The 25001-nt window shown below is 42.3% G+C and overlaps 1 protein-coding gene across 1 annotated transcript; it reads left to right on the forward strand.

Annotated features, from left to right (window-relative positions):
* The first annotated feature begins 1065 nt into the window (after nucleotides 1-1065).
* On the forward strand, nucleotides 1066-23833 carry LOC124862756 (transcription activator BRG1). Its single transcript, XM_047356864.1, has 34 exons — nucleotides 1066-1215; nucleotides 2697-2960; nucleotides 3132-3264; nucleotides 4897-5328; nucleotides 5489-5587; nucleotides 5690-5945; nucleotides 8653-8779; nucleotides 8873-9046; nucleotides 9337-9510; nucleotides 9614-9781; nucleotides 9856-9906; nucleotides 10019-10149; nucleotides 13554-13620; nucleotides 13699-13805; nucleotides 13931-14078; nucleotides 14175-14338; nucleotides 14459-14525; nucleotides 14620-14730; nucleotides 15272-15514; nucleotides 15593-15706; nucleotides 15806-15913; nucleotides 16033-16119; nucleotides 16236-16282; nucleotides 16387-16553; nucleotides 17515-17678; nucleotides 18902-19129; nucleotides 19347-19424; nucleotides 19507-19725; nucleotides 19813-20072; nucleotides 21550-21655; nucleotides 21742-21843; nucleotides 21926-22058; nucleotides 22131-22270; nucleotides 23184-23833. The coding sequence occupies exons 2-34, from the start codon at nucleotides 2739-2741 to the stop codon at nucleotides 23214-23216; spliced, it is 4860 nt and encodes a 1619-aa protein (XP_047212820.1). The 5' UTR covers nucleotides 1066-1215; nucleotides 2697-2738; the 3' UTR covers nucleotides 23217-23833.
* Nucleotides 23834-25001: the final 1168 nt, after the last annotated feature.

Consider the following 25001-nt stretch of genomic DNA (forward strand, 5'->3'; position numbering starts at 1 on the left):
AGGGTTGTAAAGGTGGGCAAGCCGGTCCTTCCACTGGTCCCACACAGTGCGGATTGCTGCCAACTTGTCTCCCCGCCGTTTAAAAGGTTGTCAAATCTGATGATTCTTGAGAATACATGGAAGCTCTTCAGAGACATTGTGGCTCAAAAATTTGATCCGAAGACCATATGAAGAATGTGAATGTGTGGGGTATAGTAGCATGTGTGCTAAATAATTTTTTTTGTTTGTACATGTTTATCACACAAAATAATAAGGCCACTGCATTTCAGGTAGAAAAATAATTATATATGTACCTTTTTTCTTCTTGTAAAAATTGAAAATGAGTCAATTTGACCAGAATACCATACAAGGGTTAATGACAATAAATTAAGGATGCACTGATTGCTTGGCCAGCCGATCGATTGACCCCGCTTGCCTTAATTTTGGGTGATTGGTGATCGACCGAGACTTACATGTGAAACCGATCTTATTCACCGATCTTATCTGCACCTGCAAAGGTCTGAAAATCCCCGACTGTCCCTTTTTGCTCTGCCGTGAGAGAGGGATGACTGACAGACCCACCCACCAGGTCACAACGTCTGCAGGTGCGTGGTTCGCAACTGTTGACAACATAAGACTGGAACATGGAAGGTGTGTTGTGACCTTATGACCCCTGACAGTGTCAGTTATAAAGAAAATCGGTATCGGTCAAAGTCGGAATCAGCAGGTCAGTCTTTTTAAAGAACGGTAATCGGCCAGAAAACTGCATTTGGGGCAGCCCTACTCTGATGATTCATTTATTTAATAGACAAAAGATATTAATTATTACTTATTACTATTATTATTGTTATAACCGAGTCATGGTTACAGTAAAATAAAAGCCCTTGCTTTCAATTCCCGCGCTTAAAAGTGTTCGATTTAGATTATTCCAAAATAAAAAAGTGCCTTTTAAGCTAATGTGTCAGGGCAAATCCTATTAATATTTTACAGTACTCCGTTTAAACCGGGTTCCCATCCCCCCACATCAGCTTCTCGTTCATTCGGGCATGTAAACGCGGAGCCTGTCATACGCAGCAGGGGGCGCTGCTGAGTAGCACAGCGCTGCTCAGAGAGACGGATGAGGGGGGTTAGTAGGAAAAAAACCAGCTGGGTAGGTCGCTCTTTGTTTCTGAATAGGGGGAAAATCAAGAGACGCTGCCACCGGTTACAACCCAAATATCAACATTCACATCTTGTGTAAGTACTTTAAGTGATTTTATCTGTATTGTTTATCTATGTTTGAACGTTTTTGTTTTGGTATACACGAGCTCTAGTGGATTCTTTCTTAGAGGAAAAGCCTGACCGACATTACAGTAGCGCTGCTGTGGCGCGGCAGAGCGCAATGAATGAAAATTGGTTTAGGAGAAGAACGGAGCGGCGAGCCAAGAGTACGGAAGGCGCATGGGATCAATCAGCTCTCACGATGAGTGATGCTCCAGACTTTCACATCGCATCAAATATGTCGCTAAAAAGGCTCGTTTTTCCTACTAACTGGCCTGGCAGAGCATGGCCGGGGAAGGCTAGCCGAACTAGCTCGCTAGCATGTTCGCAATCGTCAGCTTCTGATGTTGTTGCTTAGGTTTGTACTTCAGCAAACTGCTCTGAGTCAGCTGTTATCTTTACAGCTTTATCCATGACAATTATTCAACTGAACTAGATGTAGAGTTGTTATAAAAGAGCTGGTAGAACATTCAGTCAATGCTGCAGTTCAGACAAAGGGTTTAAATAGTCTCAATGTAACCTTATCTCTGAAAGCCGGCTAGGCCCAGCTAACATTAGCAATGTCTAAAACAGTTTAAATGGGTGAAAACCGGTACTGACTTGTATGTGTAAACACAGTAACAATAAAAGGGGTGATGCTTTTAATTTTATTTCTCATACGCTTCTGTTTACGTCCGTTTGTAGCTTAGTTGAATAAAAGGCCTCTTAGTTCCCCCCCCCCCTCTCTATTGTTTTGTTACACAAAGGGACATTTAAACAACTTCTGTCACATTAGCAGATCCTTCAACCTTAAACTTGTCGATGCAGCCTCTGCAGCTGTCCACCTGTCTGGGTTTTGACGTATAGAAAAGGACGTGGCGATATAAGGACATCAGGGATCTCATTTTATGCTTCCGATAAATTCAGATCGAAGTGGTGCAGACGAATAATATAAAGCATTATCTAAGAAACTTTCAGTACGCAAGAAGTATGGAAAAAAAAAAAAAGAAAAATATATTCTTTTCCAGATTTTATTCCTTATTCATGTGAAAAAAGTATCCATCTTTCTGTCTGCTGATCTATATCTCTGCCTTTTTGTCCACCCACCCATCCATCAATCCATCCATCCATAAATCCACTTTGTATTCAGAACTTGACCACTGCAGACATATCTACCAAAAAGGAAAACAGAAGTTTGGTGTTTATACCTCAAAAATGGCTGAGAAGGCACTGAGAACTGTGGAAGTTTAAATTAGGACGGTACCCTGTGATGATAGTTTGTTTATATTTATATCCTTTTGTCAAGAGACCAATCATTCACTTTTTAAGAAGGAAAAAAGAGAGACAAGATGGATGCATTAGTACAGTCTTTTACATATTTAAGCTTCACCGTATTAATAATATTGCTAAGCGTAGTTGTCAACAAGAGTTGTTTATCCCAATCTTGGCCATGTTTTCTACTTGTTTCTGTTCTTTAGGGGTACAAACTGCTGCCACACATTCCCAGTTTCTCCTGAGAGATGTCAACTCCTGACCCACCCCTGGGAGGGACGCCCCGGCCCGGTCCCTCCCCAGGTCCAGGACCATCTCCAGGAGGCATGATGGGCCCGAGCCCTGGTCCTTCACCAGGCTCGGCCCACAGCATGATGGGGCCCAGCCCGGGACCGCCTGGATCTGGACACCCCCATCCTGCACAGGGACCCTCAGGATATCCTCAGGACAACATGCACCAGATGCACAAAGTACAGTTTTTTTTCTTTATTAAAAGCAGTTACTCCTAATTGTTTAAAAACACTTTTATATAGGTCATTGTGTGTAATAATGCTTGCCCTCAAACCAAAACATATGCATGGAATACATATTCGAATTTTCAGTTCACAATTGCCTTATTTATGGTTCTGTATCTGAAACAGCCAATGGATCCCATGCATGATAAGGGAATGCCTGATGACCCTCGCTATGGTCAGATGAAGGGTATGGGAATGAGGCCCGGTGGACACAGTGGGATGGGACCCCCACCAAGCCCAATGGATCAACATTCCCAGGGTAACTCTTCGCCCTGTATTTGTTTTGATTTAGTTTATGTCATTAGTTTACTAGTAATTATTAAACATATGGAAATGGGCTATGTTTATGTAAACACACTTGTGGTTGCATATAGGTTTCTAGTTCCCATCATTGTGTGGCCTGATTTTGTACTAGTAGGAGTATGAAATATCATATCTGCTTCTCATGCTGCCGACATGCTGGACGAAGGAGAAACAGACGCCTTAGTGTGTGTGAACCCATCCGACCGGTTTCTCCTCCTCTGCTGTTGTTCATTTGGCAGTAGGAGTGAGAGCAGTGGGCAGAGCCAGAGGAGAGAGAGTGTGTATTACGGGCTTTACCTTTCAGATGAGGGCAGATGCATCTACAGAACCAAGCAGTTAATTACTGAGGGCACGATAAGAGAAAGGCACATGGTATTTTTGATTCTCTTTTACGTAGATGTACGATGCCTTGCTAAAGTATTGACACCACTTGAACTTGTCATGTTACAAACACGAACCCCCTTCTACTTTATTGGGATTCTCTGTGATAATTGTGGAAGGACAGTGGTTACATGGTTTTCTTATTGCTTACGTAAGTAAAAACCTGAAAAAGGTGGCGTGCATTTGTTTTCGGCCCCATTTACTCTGATGGCAGTAAAAAAAATGTATGCAACCAAATCCCTTAAGAGGTTGCCTACGTTGTAAAATCAGTCCACTCTGTAATCAGGGTCTCTGCTGAGTCTTATATGGTCTCAAATACATCTGCATTTTTCAGACTTGATCCTGGAATTTGTTTAGTTACATCATAAATTTGTACATTTGTTCACTTGAGATGGTTCAACTGTTGTGAAGCATATTGTATACTCTAAGAAGGCACTGATGTTGTACCATTGGTGTAAAAGCTCTTGCCCGAATGCAGCTTTTAGGTTGGAAAAATTGCATATTAAGTCTTATAGCATTTCTAAAATTAACTTGATATTTTTTCTAACTCCTTTAGGTGTTGTATTTAGATAAACATAAATTCAAATTTACAGAAACCCTGATATTTTAGTTGTAGTGGCAGCATCTTGGTGTGGGGATGCCTCAGCAGGGATGGAGGAGCTGGTCAGAGTTGATCCATGGCAATACTGGAAGAAAACATGTTGTAGACGGCAAAACACTTGAGACTGGGGCTGAGGTTCCCCTTCCAGATAGGAACCGAAACATGCAAGCTGATCTGCTATAGAATGGTTTAGATCGAAGCATTAATATGTTAGAATGGCCAAGTCGAAGCCCGAACCTAAATCCATTGGAGACTTGAAAGCTACTGTTTACTGATGTTCTCCATCCATTCTGAGCATGTTTAGCAATGAATTTGTAACCATAACTGCACATTTTTTAGATATTTGTCTGTAAAAAATAAATTTTATAGCTTTCACAATGATAAACTACTTAGAAATAGGAACACGTTGCTGTTTGTCTTTTGGACCTCCACACTAAGGAGATTGAAACAGGATTTTATAAAGCTGAGCCCAGCTTAGAGGTTAAATTGTTTAAAGTTTGGACCACCTCATTACGGTTAGGTTTTCCAGCTAAAAGTTCCAGATTTTTGTTTAGTTTCTGCTCTAACATCTTGTTCAAGTTTCTGATCTCTTCTATCTGTTTCTAGGTTACCCCTCTCCATTGGGAGGTTCAGAGCACGCGCCTAGCCCTGTCCCAGCCAACGGTCCTCCCTCTGGTCCCGGGGTAGGTCCCATGGAGGGCAGCGGGGACCCTGCTCAGAATATGGGCCAACCAAACAGGGCCGGACCCCAGGGTCCAGGAGGACCGCCTGGTCCAGGAGTTGGGCCAGTCGGTGCAGGTGGACCCACTCCTTTTAACCAGAACCAGTTACACCAACTCAGGGCCCAGATTATGGCCTACAAGATGCTGGCTCGCAATCATCCCATTCCGGAGCACCTGCAGCTGGCTATGCAAGGCAAGAGGCCCATGCCTGGGATGCAGCAACAGCCAATGCCTAATATGCCGCCCTCCACAGGGCCCATAGCGGGCCCGGGTGCAGGGCAAGGACCAACTCAGGCCAACTACAATAGACCACATGGTGAGTTAAAGAAGCCCATTGTCTGTGTTTTTTCCAACCCATGGTGTTTATTTAGTAACACCGAAAATCTAGATAGTTTACTTAGCTGGATTTTCTTTATTTTATAGCTGTTGTATAGTTTCTGATTATCTATAAAACTATACATTATTTCTTATTTTAGGTATGGTAGGTCCCAATATGGTGCCACCCGGACCTGCAGGAATTCCTCCTGGTATGCAAGCCCAGCCTGCCAACGGACCTCCCAAATCATGGCCTGAAGGTACACCTGGTCATGGCTATCTTGCTTCTCACGTAGCACCTTTATTATAACACTAAGATGCATTTATGTGCTAAAAAGAAATGGCTAATTGTTCTTTTTCAGGACCAATGGTGAATGCTGCTGCCCCATCCAACCCTCCTCAGAAGTTGATTCCACCTCAGCCTACCAGCAGACCTTCACCTGCTCCGCCGTCCGTGCCTCCAGCTGCCTCCCCAGTAATGCCCCCACAGACGCAGTCTCCGGGGCAGCCTGCGCAGCTCCCTCCAATGATGCTGCACCAGAAACAGAACCGCATAACGCCTATCCAGAAACCCCGCGGGCTGGACCCGGTGGAGATCCTCCAGGAGAGGGAGTATAGGTGAGGAAAGCAAAGGAGTAGCGTGGAATAATGCCGTTCCACATTTAAGCCAGTGTGGCATGTGTTCCTTCTGGTTTTTATTTCTGATCTCTGGGTTTTGTAAAGCTTTGACTGCTTCTGATTTCTCTGTAAGTATCAGAACATAAAGAGACACAAGAACAACACGGAAATTGTTTTTTTTAAGCCTTCTTACTGTGAGTGGATATTTAATATTTATATTAGAAGCAAAGGAGACAATTTTTTTAAATATATTTAGGCATTTGTAAAAAAAATATATATATATATACACACACACACATACAGGGGTTGGACAATGAAACTGAAACACCTGGTTTTAGACCACAATAATTTATTAGTATGGTGTAGGGCCTCCTTTTGCGGCCAATACAGCGTCAATTCATCTTGGGAATGACATATACAAGTCCTGCACAGTGGTCAGAGGGATTTTAAGCCATTCTTCTTGCAGGATAGTGGCCAGGTCACTACGTGATACTGGTGGAGGAAAACGTTTCCTGACTCGCTCCTCCAAAACACCCCAAAGTGGCTCAATAATATTTAGATCTGGTGACTGTGCAGGCCATGGGAGATGTTCAACTTCACTTTCATGTTCATCAAACCAATCTTTCACCAGTCTTGCTGTGTGTATTGGTGCATTGTCATCCTGATACACGGCACCGCCTTCAGGATACAATGTTTGAACCATTGGATGCACATGGTCCTCAAGAATGGTTCGGTAGTCCTTGGCAGTGACGCGCCCATCTAGCACAAGTATTGGGCCAAGGGAATGCCATGATATAGCAGCCCAAACCATCACTGATCCACCCCCATGCTTCACTCTGGGCATGCAACAGTCTGGGTGGTACGCTTCTTTGGGGCTTCTCCACACCGTAACTCTCCTGGATGTGGGGAAAACAGTAAAGGTGGATTCATCAGAGAACAATACATGTTTCACATTGTCCACAGCCCAAGATTTGCGCTCCTTGCACCATTGAAACCGACGTTTGGCATTGGCATGAGTGACCAAAGGTTTGGCTATAGCAGCCCGGCCGTGTATATTGACCCTGTGGAGCTCCTGATGGACAGTTCTGGTGGAAACAGGAGAGTTGAGGTGCACATTTAATTCTGCCGTGATTTGGGCAGCTGTGGTTTTATGTTTTTTGGATACAATCCGGGTTAGCACCAAACATCCCTTTCAGACAGCTTCCTCTTGCGTCCACAGTTAATCCTGTTGGATGTGGTTCGTCCTTCTTGGTGGTATGCTGACATTACCCTGGATACCGTGGCTCTTGATACATCACAAAGACTTGCTGTCTTGGTCACAGATGCGCCAGCAAGACGTGCACCAATAATTTGTCCTCTTTTGAACTCTGGTATGTCACCCATAATGTTGTGTGCATTTCAGTATTTTGAGCAAAACTGTGCTCTTATCCTGCTAATTGAACCTTCACACTCTGCTCTTACTGGTGCAATGTGCAATCAATGAAGACTGGCTACCAGGCTGGTCCAATTTAGCCATGAAACCTCCCGCACTAAAATGACAGGTGTTTCAGTTTCATTGTCCAAACACTGTGTTTCTATATATACACACACACAGTATTATCTTCTGTATAGGCATACTGGTTATGTTGTATAACTGCTTGTAATTTAGGATATTTTGATTCATTTTAAAATATTTTTAACATTAATACTTAAGAGTAAGGATAGCACACAGCAACAGTTATTTGGAAATGAAAATTCATCACAGAACAAAGAGGTCCGAGCAGAAGATAGGCAGATAAGCACTCAAACAAAAAGTTCTTCAGTATTGTTACACAACCAACATGTCACATTTAAAGGTTTGTTATGTTAGAAATCAGCCTACCAGCATCAGGTTCTCATCTGTTCTGATCAGAGGCTGCAGCAGGCTGAAAACTTCTCAGCTGAAGATCTGAACCAGAGATTCACAGGGAAGTCCCTGTGACCGGACTGCCCCTCTTTCTTTTCTTTAGTGTTGCTCTGTGCTGCCCAAGTTGCTTTTTAAGTCCTCCTCTTCCGGTGCTTTGCCAAACACAAGGTGTCGCTGTAGAGAAGGTAATGCTAATACACAGCAGGAATATGCAGAAGAAGAATGAACAGGAAGTTCACTCTGAGACAATAACAAACAAATAAAAGCTTAGTAAATATTCATCAGTTTTTAATAAACATATTTAAAGTCATGCTATCAGTAGTTGTGGATACCCTGCTATACCCTAATACCCTGTTACCACCCAAACATCTTAGGTCAGCAAACAGTCTGAGTGTAAATCCCTGAGATTTCCTAAGGGCTGCAAACATTTTCAATTGGTAGGTCATTTTTAAATCCTTACTTATAGACACTGAAAATTTCTAGTGAGTTTTCACTAGCAGGAGCTTGCATATGGAAGTGCGTTAATGTCGGTGTGTGATACCCAGATACGATGTGTTCACTGGCCGCAAAAAGGTCAGGTTTTTTAATTTCTAACCATCCGGTAAACCGCTGTTAGAACATCACATGCATTGAGAAGAGGCATCTTTGAGAGGTGGTCAACTCTAAGTTTGATTGCTTATGTTAATGCAGTCAAGGATTACTGTCTAAATTCTTTTACAAGGATCAGAGAAGGTTTTAAAAATTGAACAAAAACTACATTTTCTAATCTACAGAACGTTTTTGCCATCATTGGATACTAAAAACGGGGGCGTTTCGTTTCAGGCTACAAGCTCGTATCGTTCACCGCATCCAGGAGCTGGAACACCTGCCCGGGTCACTCGCCGGTGATCTGAGGACCAAGGCCACCATCGAGCTGAAGGCTCTTAGGCTGCTTACATTCCAGAGACAGGTAAACAGAAAATAATCTGCACCTACAATTCTGAGTTTGTCATGTTTCCTCGATTCTTTTCCAACCAATTTACTTAATTTGTTTTGCTTACAGCTGCGTCAGGAGGTGGTGGCTTGCATGCGCCGGGATACAGCTTTGGAAACCGCCCTTAACGCTAAAGCCTACAAGCGCAGCAAACGTCAGTCTCTACGAGAGGCCCGGATCACTGAGAAGCTGGAAAAACAGCAGAAAATCGAGCAGGAGCGTAAACGGCGCCAGAAACACCAGGTAGAGCAGCTTTCATCAGTTCGTATTGTAGTTGTCTGTTTTTAGACACAGTTATACAGATGTCAACTAAAAATGTGATTAAGGAATGAAACAAAACATTTTTAAGACATTTAGGGTTTATTCTTTATCCCATTTTCTAAATCATCACTTCATCCATTCCTGTTTTTGTCTTTATAGTTCAAAATGGGCAAAAAAAAATGGTCTGAGAACTCTGGAAATTTGAGTCTGAAAAGGATCATGAAAGATCCGTATGAACCATGGGATTTAATTTGTGCCTTTCCTCCTGGCAGGAATACCTCAACAGCATCCTGCAGCATGCTAAGGACTTTAAGGATTACCACCGCTCCATCACAGCGAAGATCCAAAAGGCCACCAAAGCTGTTTCTACCTATCACGCCAACACTGAGCGCGAGCAGAAGAAGGAGAACGAGCGCATTGAAAAGGAGAGAATGCGGAGGCTGATGGTGGGACTTTTATCTAGAACATGTGATCATCTGACAAGTGTCCCGCTCCTTTTCTCTAGTTGTTTGAACACATGAGTTGAGCTCACTTTGAACATTTCTCCAGGCTGAAGATGAGGAGGGTTACCGTAAGCTCATTGACCAGAAGAAAGACAAACGTCTGGCCTACCTGCTGCAGCAGACCGATGAATATGTTGCCAACCTCACTGAGTTAGTGCGCGCCCACAAAGCTGCACAAGCTCTCAAGGAGAAAAAAAAGAAGAAGAAAAAGAAGGTGAATATTGACTGAGGTAACATTTGATGTCAAAGTTTTGACCACGTTTCTTATGATCGTGTGTTTCTTTTAAGAAGCCAGATGCTGCAGAAGGTGGTGCAACTGCTATGGGACCTGATGGAGAGGTAAGTTTAGAAGAAAATATTTTATTTTAAATCCCATTTGATGAAGAAACTAATCTATACTCCCAATGTGCAACCATGTGTGTTAACAGCTTTCTTCTCTCTCTTCTGCCAGCCATTAGATGAAACTAGTCAGATGAGTGACCTGCCGGTAAAGGTCATCCACGTGGACAGCGGAAAGATCCTGACAGGTGTTGAAGCACCCAGGGCTGGCCAGTTGGAGGCCTGGTTAGAGATGAACCCAGGGTAATTATCGTGGCGCCATTGCTCTCAAACAAAATGGTGAAGTTTAATTTGAATGAGGCTTTCGGGCTCTTCCTGCTGGTTTTCAGATATATACAGGTCCTTCTCAAAATATTAGCATATTGAGATAAAGTTCATTATTTTCCATAATGTCATGATGAAAATTTAACATTCATATATTTTAGATTCATTGCACACTAACTGAAATATTTCAGGTCTTTTATTGTCTTAATACGGATGATTTTGGCATACAGCTCATGAAAACCCAAAATTCCTATCTCACAAAATTAGCATATTTCATCCGACCAATAAAAGAAGTGTTTTTAATACAAAAACGTCAACCTTCAAATAATCATGTACAGTTATGCACTCAATACTTGGTCGGGAATCCTTTTACAGAAATGACAGCTTCAATGCGGCGTGGCATGGAGGCAATCAGCCTGTGGCACTGCTGAGGTCTTATGGAGGCCCAGGATGCTTCGATAGCGGCCTTTAGCTCATCCAGAGTGTTGGGTCTTGAGTCTCTCAACGTTCTCTTCACAATATCCCACAGATTCTCTATGGGGTTCAGGTCAGGAGAGTTGGCAGGCCAATTGAGCACAGTGATACCATGGTCAGTAAACCATTTACCAGTGGTTTTGGCACTGTGAGCAGGTACCAGGTTGTGCTGAAAAATGAAATCTTCATCTCCATAAAGCTTTTCAGCAGATGGAAGCATGAAGTGCTCCAAAATCTCCTGATAGCTAGCTGCATTGACCCTGCCCTTGATAAAACACAGTGGACCAACACCAGCAGCTGACACGGCACCCCAGACCATCACTGACTGTAGGTACTTGACACTGGACTTCTGGCATTTTGGCATTTCCTTCTCCCCAGTCTTCCTCCAGACTCTGGCACCTTGATTTCCAAATGACATGCAGAATTTGCTTTCATCTGAAAAAAGTACTTTGGACCACTGAGCAACAGTCCAGTGCTGCTTCTCTGTAGCTCAGGTCAGGCGCTTCTGCCGCTGTTTCTGGTTCAAAAGTGGCTTGACCTGGGGAATGCGGCACCTGTAGCCCATTTCCTGCACACGCCTGTGCACGGTGGCTCTGGATGTTTCTACTCCAGACTCAGTCCACTGCTTCCGCAGGTCCCCCAAGGTCTGGAATCGGCCCTTCTCCACAATCTTCCTCAGGGTCCGGTCACCTCTTCTCGTTGTGCAGCGTTTTCTGCCACACTTTTTCCTTCCCACAGACTTCCCACTGAGGTGCCTTGATACAGCACTCTGGGAACAGCCTATTCATTCAGAAATTTCTTTCTGTGTCTTACCCTCTTGCTTGAGGGTGTCAATAGTGGCCTTCTGGACAGCAGTCAGGTCGGCAGTCTTACCCATGATTGGGGTTTTGAGTGATGAACCAGGCTGGGAGTTTTAAAGGCCTCAGGAATCTTTTGCAGGTGTTTAGAGTTAACTCGTTGATTCAGATGATTAGGTTCATAGCTCGTTTAGAGACCCTTTTAATGATATGCTAATTTTGTGAGATAGGAATTTGGGGTTTTCATGAGCTGTATGCCAAAATCATCTGTATTAAGACAATAAAAGACCTGAAATATTTCAGTTAGTGTGCAATGAATCTAAAATATATGAATGTTAAATTTTCATCATGACATTATGGAAAATAATGAACTTTATCACAATATGCTAATATTTTGAGAACACTCCAGTTTTCTTTCTAAGGAGTATGACCCTATATTTGCTCATCTGTAAACACATTAGAAAACGAAGGAATTACAAGATTGTTGCAAGACTTACCAGGACAGTAATCTGGGGCCCCTATCTGGGTTTTCTGATTGTAGTGAATAGATCTTTTAAAAATTACATATTTTAAGTTTCCAAGGAAGTCCAAGAACATGTCGCTGTAAAATGTTTGGATTTGTTGGAGTCTTGTTGTGTTGTTAACCAGCCTTTTAAAGAAACAATGTCATATTCTGAGCTCTAACATAATCCTCGAAGGTCAAATATAACAACGGCAAGCTTCAAAACCACGCTCCACACCTTTCTTTATTTTTGACGCCTTTTTACTGGCTGTGTTGTATATTACTTACTGTATTAGAAGCTGATGTTAATACAAGGAACTGTTTAAGATAAAGACAAGGAACCTTTTTTGAAAAACTCTTTAATTTGATGTAGACAATTCTAACTACTAGAGCTTCACCAATAAATCCGCCGGCTATTGGAATCGACCAATATTCCCACGACTGGCTCTCATAGATGATAAGCGGGGATTGGTAATTTTATATTTTTTCATATTTATTAGTTATTCATATTCAAAAAACTAGCTAAGTGGTGATGACATAAAAATAATATAATAATTGAAACAAAAAGCTTGCATTGTACTAAAAGCTCATAATATGGTTTAAGTGCTAACCCTTAATTAATAGGTAAGTGAATAAATAGACATGCACTAATCAGGCTTTTCCAGGCCAAGACTGATTCACGGTATTCCTTGAGGTGTGTCCTGCCGGCTGCAATTTTGGCCGATTTCGATTTTATTGTTCTCATTTATGTGTTTATAGTTCTTAGAATAAAAAAAAATGAATTGGTCAGATGTAAAAGAGAAATTGGACATTGGTATTGGTCTGGTGAGCAAATTGGTGCATTTCTACTAAAAACTTTAAGCTGATCTTTACCTACCAATCAGTTTATTGTAATTTGCAGGCATAACAGAAACATTTGTGGGTGGGGCTCCAAAACGGTCTCAGGGCCGTACATCCATGTCTTTTTTACTAAACACAGAATAAGGTGTATTAAAGAAGAGTTTTCAGTTTAGATGTATTTAATGAACAGGAAAAAAATCAGATTTGTTTTTCAGAATTTGGCTGGCTTATTGCTAATCAGAGTCGAATATTGACTGATTGATCGGCATATCGCCACATTAGTAAATCTGGCTTGTTTTTTTCCCCCATATTTAAGTTAAGACTGACAGCCTGTGATAAAGTTGCATTCTCTTTAACAACCGATTCAAACCTCCAGTCGGTCGTGGCAGATGGCCGCTCACACTGAGCCTGGTTCTGCTGGAGGTTTCTTCCTGTTAAAAGGGAGTTTTTCCTCTCCACTGTCGCTACATGCATGCTCAGTATGAGGGATTGCTGCAAAGTCAACGCCAGTGACTGTCCACTGTCTCTACATGCTCATCCAGGAGGAGTGAATGCTGCAAGTAACTGACTGGATGCAATCTGCTGGGTTTCCTTAGATAGAAAAACTTTTATCCAATTTGAATAAATAACTGAATCTGTCTGTTCAATGATTAGGATTAATTGGAATGTATGTAGCTGACTTTTGTGAAGTGCCTTGAGACAACATGTGTTGTGAATTGGCGCTATATAAATAAACTGAATTGAATCGATTAATACATGTTTCTCTGCAGATATGAAGTTGCACCGCGTTCAGACAGTGAGGATAGTGGTTCAGAAGATGAAGAAGAGGAAGAGGAGGTACATACCTGCTATTTCAAAATGAAACAGTGAGGCATCTGTTCCTGGAGCTCATTGTTTGTTTTTTTGTGTTATCAGGAGGAAGCGGAGGAGCAGCCACAGGCTGCTCCAACTGAGGAGAAGAAGAAGATTCCAGACCCTGACAGTGAAGATGTTTCAGAAGTGGATGTCCTGCACATCATCGAGTATGCTCATCTTCTTATATTTAGCTCCTCCTTCACTGCCCGTACTTTTAGTGGTTTCTTTATTCATGTTTAGATGACTTGTTGTTTACTTGATTTGTTCTTTTTCCCGCTTCCTGTTCTCCCAGGCATGCCAAGCAGGACGTAGATGATGAGTACGGCAGTGCAAATTTCAACCGAGGGCTGCAGTCCTACTATGCTGTGGCTCACGCCGTCACAGAGAAAGTGGATAAACAGTCGTCTCTGCTGGTCAACGGGATGCTCAAACAGTACCAGGTAAGCAGCTCCAATTCAAACACAGTTGTTCCTTGCGCAGCGGAGTTTTTAAAGGATTGATTTGATTAAGAATGCGCTAACTGGGACTATGATCAGATTAAAGGTCTGGAGTGGCTGGTGTCGCTTTACAACAACAACTTGAACGGCATCCTGGCTGATGAGATGGGTCTGGGAAAAACAATCCAGACCATCGCCCTCATCACTTACCTCATGGAGTTAAAGCGCATTAACGGGCCCTTCCTCATCATCGTACCTCTCTCGTAAGTCTCAGCATGACCTCCTTTGACCTCTGCTGTTTTGTATGTTAACCCTTCATTGACAATACCTATTCAGAAAACTGTCAGGAGGCATTTTACAGAAAACTATTTCATCTGTTTCAGGACTTTATCAAACTGGGTGTATGAGTTTGATAAATGGGCACCATCTGTTGTGAAGATCTCCTACAAGGCAAGTGCTGTGAAGCAGCTGGCGGTCTGTTACTATTCATTTCCCTGGAGAAAGTATTTAGTTCTGTTGCTGAATGTCATCTGGTCCCTTTTAGGGCTCTCCAGCTGCTCGCCGATCATTTGTTCCAATCCTGCGAAGTGGAAAGTTCAACGTGCTGCTCACCACATACGAGTACATCATTAAAGACAAGCAGGTCTTAGCTAAGGTAACGAGAGGCTCCGCTGGTCCTCTGCCTCACACACTGAAGTGTGTTTATTTACACTGCCCTGCAAAACTATTCATATCCTTTGGGCTTCTTTAGTTTGTAAAGTTACAGCTACAAACTACAGTGAATTTTAATGGTATTTTCTTAAATGGGAAAACAGTAGTGCATCATAGTGAGGTAAAATGAAATGTATGGTTTTAGATTTTTTTTACAAATAAAAATCTAAAAGATGTGGATTGCATTTGTGTCCAGTCCCTCTGACCCAATACTTTGTAGAACCATCTTTGCTGCTGCTGTTACAGCTGCAGGTTTGTTGGTGTATATCTCTACCATCTTGGCACATCTAGAAACTGAAATCTTTGTCCATTTTACTTTACTTATGCAGCACTTTGTAACCCCCAATGAATAAATTGAAATTTATGATTGTAGAGAAACAAAAACTGAAATTTAAAGGTTCTGAATAATTTACAAGGCGTTGCATCAACCAGCACCTGAAAGTTTGGCGTTTCTGCTCTTTATTTACAATATCTGTCCTCTACAGATCCGCTGGAAGTACATGATTGTGGACGAGGGTCATCGTATGAAGAACCACCACTGCAAGCTGACGCAGGTCCTGAACACACACTACCTGGCCCCGCGGCGTCTGCTGCTGACGGGAACCCCACTACAGAACAAGCTGCCAGAGCTCTGGGCCCTGCTCAACTTCCTGCTGCCCACCATCTTCAAGAGCTGCAGCACCTTCGAGCAGTGGTTCAACGCTCCCTTCGCCATGACTGGAGAAAAGGTCAGTTAAAGGTACACGGTCATACAAGTCAGATGTCGAAGAGAAAGCGGATTACAATACATTTTATGTCACCACAAGGTGGATCTGAACGAAGAAGAGACCATCCTGATCATTCGACGTTTACACAAGGTGCTCCGACCGTTCTTGTTGCGTAGGCTTAAGAAAGAGGTTGAGGCCCAGCTGCCGGAGAAGGTAAACCTGTTCTTGAAAATGTGTGACTCAAGTTAAAATGATTTAATATCACTTAATGGGCAAATTGTATGTTTGCATCTCCCTCCTTGTTTGCTGTAGGTGGAGTATGTGATCAAGTGCGACATGTCGGCCCTGCAGAGAGTTCTGTACCGGCACATGCAGGCTAAAGGAGTTCTGCTAACAGATGGGTCCGAAAAGGACAAGAAGGTAACATGATTGTGTTGTTTTTTAAGTCAAAGCTGTAAAAAATGAAACTGTTTTCAGGCAGGGAGACATTTGACAAACGGAAAATTTAATTTTGTGGGGCTTTTCTTCTACGTTCTCAGGGTAAAGGTGGGACAAAGACCTTGATGAACACCATCATGCAGCTGAGGAAGATTTGCAACCACCCCTACATGTTCCAACACATCGAGGCATGAAAATCAGTTCCTACCACATGATTGATGTTCTATAAATGGTTTTCTCCAAGTAAACTACAGGCACAAAAATGGAAAGAATATTTCATTTTCTCTTTGACTTTGATTTACAGGAGTCCTTTTCTGAGCATCTCGGTTTTTCTGGTGGAATCGTGACGGGGTATTTACAACTAAACTTGCATTCCTCTAATATGAATGTACTTCATGTCATGTAGATGTCTGCAGCCTGATTGGTCGTGATTTTATTTCTCTTGTGTGTCTTAGCCTTGATCTGTACCGTGCCTCTGGAAAGTTTGAGCTGCTGGATCGCATCCTGCCCAAGCTGAGAGCCACCAAACACAAAGTGCTGCTTTTCTGTCAGATGACCTCGCTCATGACCATCATGGAGGACTACTTCGCTTACCGCAGCTTCAAGTACCTGCGTTTGGATGGTGAAACTCTCTTTGTTTTTATCCTTTTACGTCCATATAATTTTGTAGCTTATGTGCATAGATGCATCTGAGTAGATATTATTGAAAGGTTCATTTTCTACTGTAATTCTATCCAGTCAAACTAAAATCTCATATTACAGTGATTTATTAGCGACAGACTGATACAGTTTGAGCACTAATTATAATGAATATGCCTTACAGCCACTAAAAAGCCAAAATTAAGTTTCTCAGATACTTACGAATCCACTAAGAATATTACTTTAGATCAATAAAAAACTTTAACAAATAAATGTTACGTCATGGGATACATTATCATTGGGAAACTGCTGACTCGACAGTTCTCCGGCAGTTATCATTGCCCACCTTGCTGTATCAAGTATTATTAATAGAAGGTCGAGTGGAAGGAAAAAATGCGGCAGAAAAGGCAAACTGAGGTTTCTTATCACCTCAGAAGCACCAGAGGCTAATTTCCTCCGTGCCACAGCGCATTGATGCAGTTAATACATGTAAAAGGAGCCCCAACCAAGTATTGGGTGCATATACAACACGTTACATGGATATACTTTTCAGCAGGCCTGCATCTCTGTATTAAAAATGTTTAAAATAAAACTTAAATGAAATATGTCACACTCTGTAATGAATTCATAGATTTAATTACTCCGGTAGATTAACTCCTCGATCTTCAAATTTATTGAGGTGGACCTGTAGATGAAATCAAATCATTTTATTTTATTGTGGTGTGAGACTGCTTTTCTCTGGGATCATTAACTGATTAGTGTGGAAACATTAAATATAACACAAATGAGAAAAAAAAAGGAAAATGGCTAATAATGTTCAGAACACTGTTCCTTCATCAGCCTTGAAACAAAGCTGGATAGAGGTCCTCTTGTCTTCCTTAAGAGCAACAATTGTTCAGTAATTTGAAAGTTTTTTCTTTACATGTTTTTATTTCTGCTTCCAGGAACCACCAAAGCAGAAGACCGTGGCATGTTGCTGAAAACATTCAACGACCCAGCCTCTGAGTACTTTGTGTTCCTGCTTAGTACCAGGGCAGGAGGTCTGGGCCTGAACCTGCAGTCTGCTGATACAGTGATCATCTTTGACAGTGACTGGAACCCTCACCAGGTGCTGCAGGAGTTTTTATTTTTATGCATTTCAACGAATGGAGTAAAAAATCTGATTTGTCACAATTTGACATTTTCATGGGGGACAATTAAAGTAAAAAATTGGCCCATTCGATCTCTAAGGAACTGATTGGTGCATCTGTTGCTAGAAGGTTTTTGTAGGGTTTGAGCTAAATTTCCCCTTCTGTGCAACATAAAGTTCCAGTATCTCAGAGCTTGACGTTTTACAAACCTAATGCAAACATCACAAGCCAAAAATAATTCTCATGGAAATGGAACAGACTGATAGAAATCCTACTGCTGCAGGCAAAGCAGAACATGGTTTGGTAGAGGTGCTAGTAATAGAGATCCACTAGTCAAACTTGAGTGCCAATTTTAGCTGATTTCAAGAACTATAACAATTACTGTTCAACATATTTGTAATGCTCTTCCTGGATGCATGGTTCATGATTCATATTAGAGGCAGAGGTGATGTCACACCATGGGAGTCAGAAAGCAGTAGCTGTTCACAAAAGACCACATGATTAGAGTTTTGCACTTTATCATACAGGTTAGCTCAGTTAGCATGGCTAGCATTATGAAAACGGCAAGCTCCCTGTGCATTTCCCTGAATAAGAGTTGACTCTGAGTCTTTTTCACTCAGTAGACCCACATTCAATGTTTACACATTAAAAAGTGTTGTCAGCATGGGGGTTAAGCGTGCGACCAGTGTTCCGAGGCCTTAGTACATACGAAGGCTCGTTCACTTTCAAGAAGAACGTCGGGTTTTTGACAGTCCAGTCATCGGTCAGGGCCAACCATGCTGAAAATCATCCAGCTGTGGCCACCAGCATGGTCCTCTGTGCGTCTCTAGCTCCATTGCTTTACAGACAAGGCTGCATGAAACCAGGAAGACATGGAACTGTGATGCTATTGCTGAACATTGCAGTGACATTATCGATTACAATTAACCCATATTTTCTAACTCGATTTCTTCCCCTTTTGCAATTGATCCCACACCATCCAGTGGGAGCGTCGAGGGCAGCGACAGTCTATCCAACAGGCCACATATATTATTGATATGCAAAATTTGCAGGCATGCCACTTGAAATATAAACCCTACCCAATATTGCATCTAAGCAGTTCTGTGATATTTTAAACAAGGAAAATGTGATGACACTTGCAGTTCAAAATATTGTGAGGCTCTATTTACAGCATTTCAGTGAAACCTTCTACTTCTCACAGGATCTGCAGGCCCAAGACCGAGCCCATCGTATCGGCCAGCAGAACGAGGTGCGTGTGCTCCGTCTCTGCACTGTTAACAGCGTGGAGGAAAAGATCCTGGCGGCGGCCAAGTACAAACTGAACGTGGACCAGAAGGTCATCCAGGCAGGCATGTTCGACCAGAAGTCCTCGGGCTGTGAGCGTCGGGCCTTCTTACAGGCCATCCTGGAGCATGAGGAGCAGGATGAGGTCAGGAACCTCACCACTGTCCCACATCTGCATTTTTCCCAGGAAATCTGTCCTTAACCATAGACAGAAATTTTAGTTTATCTTCGATGCATAATTTGGCTTTTTGCCTGGAAATTTTCATTGCTTGATTAATTCAGTGCTGCTTAATTAAATTTACAAGCCAGTAAGACTTCTGAGAAATGTAAGAAAAAGCTTTTTCTTGTTAACCGTTTTGCAGGAGGAGGATGAGGTGCCAGATGATGAGACTGTCAATCAGATGATTGCAAGAAGTGAGGAAGAGTTTGAACTTTTTATGGTAAGTTCAGATTTTTTACAGGTGATTGATATCAGATTATTTTTGGAATTTGACTCTAAACCCTCTTGTTTTTGTTCTCCAGCGAATGGACCTCGACAGACGCCGCGAGGAAGCCCGCAACCCTAAGAGGAAACCTCGTCTGATGGAGGAGGACGATCTCCCAGGCTGGATTCTAAAAGACGACGCAGAGGTAGAGAGACTAACCTGCGAAGAGGAGGAGGAGAAGATGTTTGGCAGGGGTTCCCGTCAGCGCAAGGAGGTGGACTACAGTGACTCGCTGACTGAGAAACAGTGGCTCAAGGTGGTATAAACTACAAATACTGAGAACCCCATGAGAGTTTAACCCAGTTTAGGATACATTTTGGACTGATTGTTCTCCTCACCATAGGCCATAGAAGAAGGTAATCTGGAGGATATAGAGGAGGAAGTGCGCCACAAAAAGACGACCAGAAAACGCAGGAGAGACCGTGACCATGATGGAGGCCCTGCTACGCCGAGCTCCAGCAGCCGTGGGCGGGACAAGGACGACGATGGGAAGAAAGCAAAGAAACGAGGCCGTCCGCCTGCGGAGAAGCTCTCTCCCAACCCTCCGTCTCTCACTAAAAAGATGAAGAAGATTGTAGATGCCGTCGTCAAATACAAGGATGGGTAAGGTTGATGAAAAGCCACAAAATGGTAAATGGACTGAACTTATAAAGCGCTTTTCCAGTCATACAGACCGCTCAAAGCGCTTTACACTAGAGCCACATTCACCCAATCGCACTCACTAACGCTCACACATTCATACACCGATACACAGATCGGTAGGCAACTTGAGGTTAAGTGCCTTGCCCAGGGGCACATTGACATATGGCAGGAGGAAGCTGGAATCGAACCCACAACCTTCTGATTGCAAGACGACTACTCTTCCTACTGAGCCAACAGACTCGCACTAATCAGAAGTGGCCTTATGATTCCCTGATAAATATTACACAGGTACACCTACTGCTGCCACGTGTTTAAGTATTTAGAGCGCAAAACCTTAGAGATGCACCGATGAAACATTTAGTGGCCTATTCCGATCTCCAGTTTTGTAAATTTCTAATCTGCTGTTCAGATTTCTTTGGAAGAACTATAATTAAAAGCAGTCATATTTATTCCACTCTCGGAATTCACTGAAAGTTGACCTGTTTTTACAACTTTTTATAAAATATAACCAATTTTCTCTCAAAAAGAGGGAAATGTTACTCTTCATCACTGAAAACTGCCAGAAAGAATGACCGCATCTCCTTTGCTCATTTGCTAAATAATAATATTATAGCTCATTTATTTTGATTTCTACTTACCTTCTTATTCCCCATAAAACATAGAAATGCACCATTTCATTTTTAAAAAGAAAGCGCTCTTATTTCCCGTTGGATTGTTAAATCTTTACGCTGCGACCAGAAGCACATTGCACTGTGTGCGAGAGAGCAGTCAGTGTTGCACAGCTCTGTACAGTTAAGCAGGAGTTTACTGACAAAATGACTACAGTTCTCTTGCCATTCTGCCCTTAGTGTCTTAGATAACCGATGAGCCAGTTTACCATCGACAAACGTTAACAGTCCGAACCGTTGCTGTAATACGTTGAGCATTCTAAGCTATAGTAAATAGATTTCTTTTAAACAGCGCCGTCTTCCAACGTTTGTGCCTCTTCTACATTGCTGTGACTTTGAAAGAAGCCCAAAGAGTTGTCTCAGTAACAACTTCCACACTGAAGAGTGAAACCTGTTTTATTTGTGAGGTTTGGTGCGTTCACTAACTGAGAAAGCCTATCGTAACATCTTTTCCCCATGTCTTCCGACCGGCCAGTCAGATCATTTTTCAGCTCTTCTAGATGGACAGTAATGATTATGTGTGGTACATGTTGTGGTGGTCTGTGGCTGCCCCTTACAGCACAATTCTTTGTTTTCTGACATGCTTTAGCAGAACAATTTAACATACAATAGTTCTTTCAGTAGATCATTCATCACCATTCTTTCACTGCGTATGCACACCAGAGATCCCTGCCTCCTCCTTCCATGATTGCGGACTATTAGGCATTTTTCCCGACCAACTCGGACCGGTCGTTTTTCCACATCAAAGCTGAACTGTTTTCTCCCTGCAGTAACGGCCGACAACTGAGCGAAGTCTTCATCCAGCTGCCGTCTCGCAAGGAGCTGCCAGAGTACTACGAGCTCATCAGAAAGCCGGTGGACTTCAAGAAGATCAAGGTGAGGAATAGACGTTAAGCCGTTCAGTACTCGCCTGTGCCAACATCTACTTCCATTCACTCTCCGCGCCTACCTCCTGCTTTCAGGAGAGGATCCGTAGTCACAAATACCGCAACCTGAACGACCTGGAGAAGGACGTGATGTTGTTGTGTCAGAACGCCCAGACCTTCAATTTAGAGGGCTCTCTGGTGAGATCCTTTGGAAACTAGTTCAGCGTAATCTTAGACGGTTCTGTCCAGTTTAAAATAATAAATCGTGTGAACCTTCCAGATCTACGAGGACTCTATTGTGCTGCAGTCCGTCTTCACGAGTGTGAGGCAGAAGATTGAGAAGGAGGACGAAAGTGAGGGAGAGGAGAGCGAGGAAGAGGAGGAGGAGATGGACGAAGGCTCAGAGTCTGAATGTGAGGTTTGGCGGTTGCACACAGGTCTCACAGCATAGAGCAGCGTTCTGACATGTTGCTGTTTCTTATCAGCTCGTTCGGTGAAGGTGAAGATCAAACTGAGCCGGAGGGAAAAGGGGGAACGAGGGGGAAAAGGCCAAAGGCGGAGGGGCCGCGGCTCCCGGGCTAAACCCGTGGTCAGCGATGATGACAGCGAGGATGAACAGGAGGAGGTGAGAGAACAGTGGGATAGGAACACTCAAAGACATGGTTTCAGTATTTTCCGTGTCTGGATAAGTATGCAAAAAGAAAATAGAGGATGAGAAAAGAATGTATTTCCAGACTTTATTCCCCATCATCCTTCTTTCCTTTTTTTGTATTTTCCTCATTGTGTCTTTCCTCCTTGTAGCTTTGCTTTCTTTCTTAAGTTCCTCCTATTGTCTTTTCCTTCCTCACTTTCTTTCTTGTGTCCTTCCTTCCATCCCTCTCGGTGTGACTTAGTGTCTTTTGTCCTTCACTGTCTCTGTCTCCCTTGTCCTTCTTTCAGACCTCTCATCTTTTTTTTCTTTGTGTCTTTCCTTCCTCTTTCTTGTCTTCCTCTATTCCTTGTTATCTTCCTATTTTTCTTGTATGTTTCCTTGCTTCTTTTCATCCCAGTTTCATTTATTCCTTGTCTTTCCTTAGTTTTGTTTTTCCTTTTTCATCCTTTTGATTTTCATGTTTCCTTTGTGTCCATCCTTTCTCACTTGTTTCTTGTCCTTCCATCTTTCCTAGTGTCCTTCTTTTCCTTGTACCCTTCCTTCCATCTTCACTTTTCTTTCTTTTCCCATGTCCTTCCTCTCATCCTTTGTTCCTCTCTTTCTTTCTTTCTTTCTTGTTGTCCTTGCTCTCTTGTCTCTTTCCTTCCTCCTTTGTCTTTCCTGTTTGATGTACAAATGTCTGCCATAAATTCACAGAAGGTTGGATTTATATTTATACTATATATTATATAAAATGGATGAAATAGAAGAACTCTATAAATATGATTTGGGGGAAGTTCATATGAAAAATGTGCAGGAATCTTGGAAAGAGTTAACTTTTTGACAGAAGTCCCTGCTATTTTGTACTGTATGAAAACAAGTAATTGATCTTTTTTGTTTTCTGCAGGAACACTCAGCCAGTGGCAGCGAGGATGACTGAAGTTAACCTTGAGTGCTTGACTTGACTTTATATTTTACTAGATACAACAGGGAGGCGGCCAGTGGAAAGGCCTAGTTTTACCTAGATGAGCTGTTTTTTTGTTTGTTTTTGTGAGACAGTTGTCATTTAAGTATACCATTAATTAAAAAAAATTAAATATGAAAGCTATGAACCATCTACTTCATATTTAAACCATATCCCCTTATGATTGGTAGTGTCTCTTTGCTTTGTTTGCTTTCTCCTGTAAGTGGAACCTTGGCGGAGCCTGACTTATCATGGACTGATCGGGGCCAACAAAGCAGCTGTACTTTTATTTTTAATATTTTTTATTTGAAGTGACATTAATTGTGTCGTCTTATACTTTGAGACAAAGTGTACTGCATTCCTTGAAGTCCCTTTTGGATGCATGTTTTGCGTGTCTGTGGAAATGCACCTGGTAGTGTCTTCACTATTATCTCTGTATTTAATTTAATGACTACAACGGGATCACGGTACATCCCATCCTGCGCCTCCTCCCTCTCAGGTCAAGTATGTAAAGGGAGGGGGAGGGATAGGACCTTTTTTCTCGTGTCACTGTCACTGGATTCCATAAAGTACAATAAAGACGTCTCAATTTACGCATTATTCTTGATCTAGTGCATCACTCTAATATCCCTTTTAAAGAAAGATTCAGGGCAACCAGTTGTGATCAGAGGTCACCAACCAAGTAGTGTAATTTAGAGAGTAGTTGGAGAACATCAGTGAACCAACAGAAACATGAAGATTGAGAAACATATCATACGGGTCAAAGTGAAAGTTAGAGTGAAGTTTAAAGCAGGGTTGGGGTTTTCAAAAAATATTTCAAGATTTAAAACGTCTCTCAAATCTCTTCAATCCATCATCAGAAAATGGAGAGGGTAATATAAATCTCAAAACCTACCTATGTGGCACCTGTACTGAACTGCAGGGTAAGGAGACACAGACAAGAGGGTTCATTGTATCTGTGGGGGAGCTGCAGAGATCAACAGCTCGAGTGGGAGGATCTGTTGACTGCACAACAGAAATCTGGCCTTCATTGAATAGTAGCAGGAAGAAAGCCATAGTTGAAAGAAATCCGTCACAAGTCCCTGTTGAAGCCATGTCGGGGATACAGCAACATATGGGAGAGGGTACTCTAGGGGAAATCCTCCAGAAAGTAGGTTATGTGAAAACTCTGGGTTCTCTAATTCAGGAAGCACTGGATTTTCTTTTTCATAACTCTGATTCTGTAAGAGAAAACCTGGAGCTCACAGAGTCCAAATCAAAGCATATTACCCTGGGAACACAATATTATGATAACCTGTTCGCTAGTTTAAGTTTAGAAGCCAATGCTGAGTGAAGTATACAGCTATTATTTCATGTCAACATCTTGTATGAATTGGTTGTATTTAACAAAATGCGCAGTGATGTTAATAGACTCGACTGATCCCTGTAGCGACTGCATCTGTCCACTAGGTGGCCTTATGAGAACGTGTTACTGCGTCCTTACTGCTTTAACAGTCTGCGGGTCTCAATTACATGTTAGGAGGAATCAAATAACCATCTTTTTCTTTTATTTATTTTTTTTGTTTGGTAGAACTTTAACACGTCTTCATTTGAAAATGTTTCAACTCTATTTAAAAAATGCAGTTAGAATAACGTCATTGTTTTTATCCGGTCATGTTGGTCAGCTATTTATTGTGCTCTTGATTATCTTTATAGTGGACATAACACTAACGTGAAGTTAGTCTAATACCTCTGAAGACCATGTAGTATACCTAGATTTAA

This window comes from Girardinichthys multiradiatus, chromosome X (assembly GCF_021462225.1).
Source record: "Girardinichthys multiradiatus isolate DD_20200921_A chromosome X, DD_fGirMul_XY1, whole genome shotgun sequence".
Classification (NCBI taxonomy): domain Eukaryota; kingdom Metazoa; phylum Chordata; class Actinopteri; order Cyprinodontiformes; family Goodeidae; genus Girardinichthys; species Girardinichthys multiradiatus.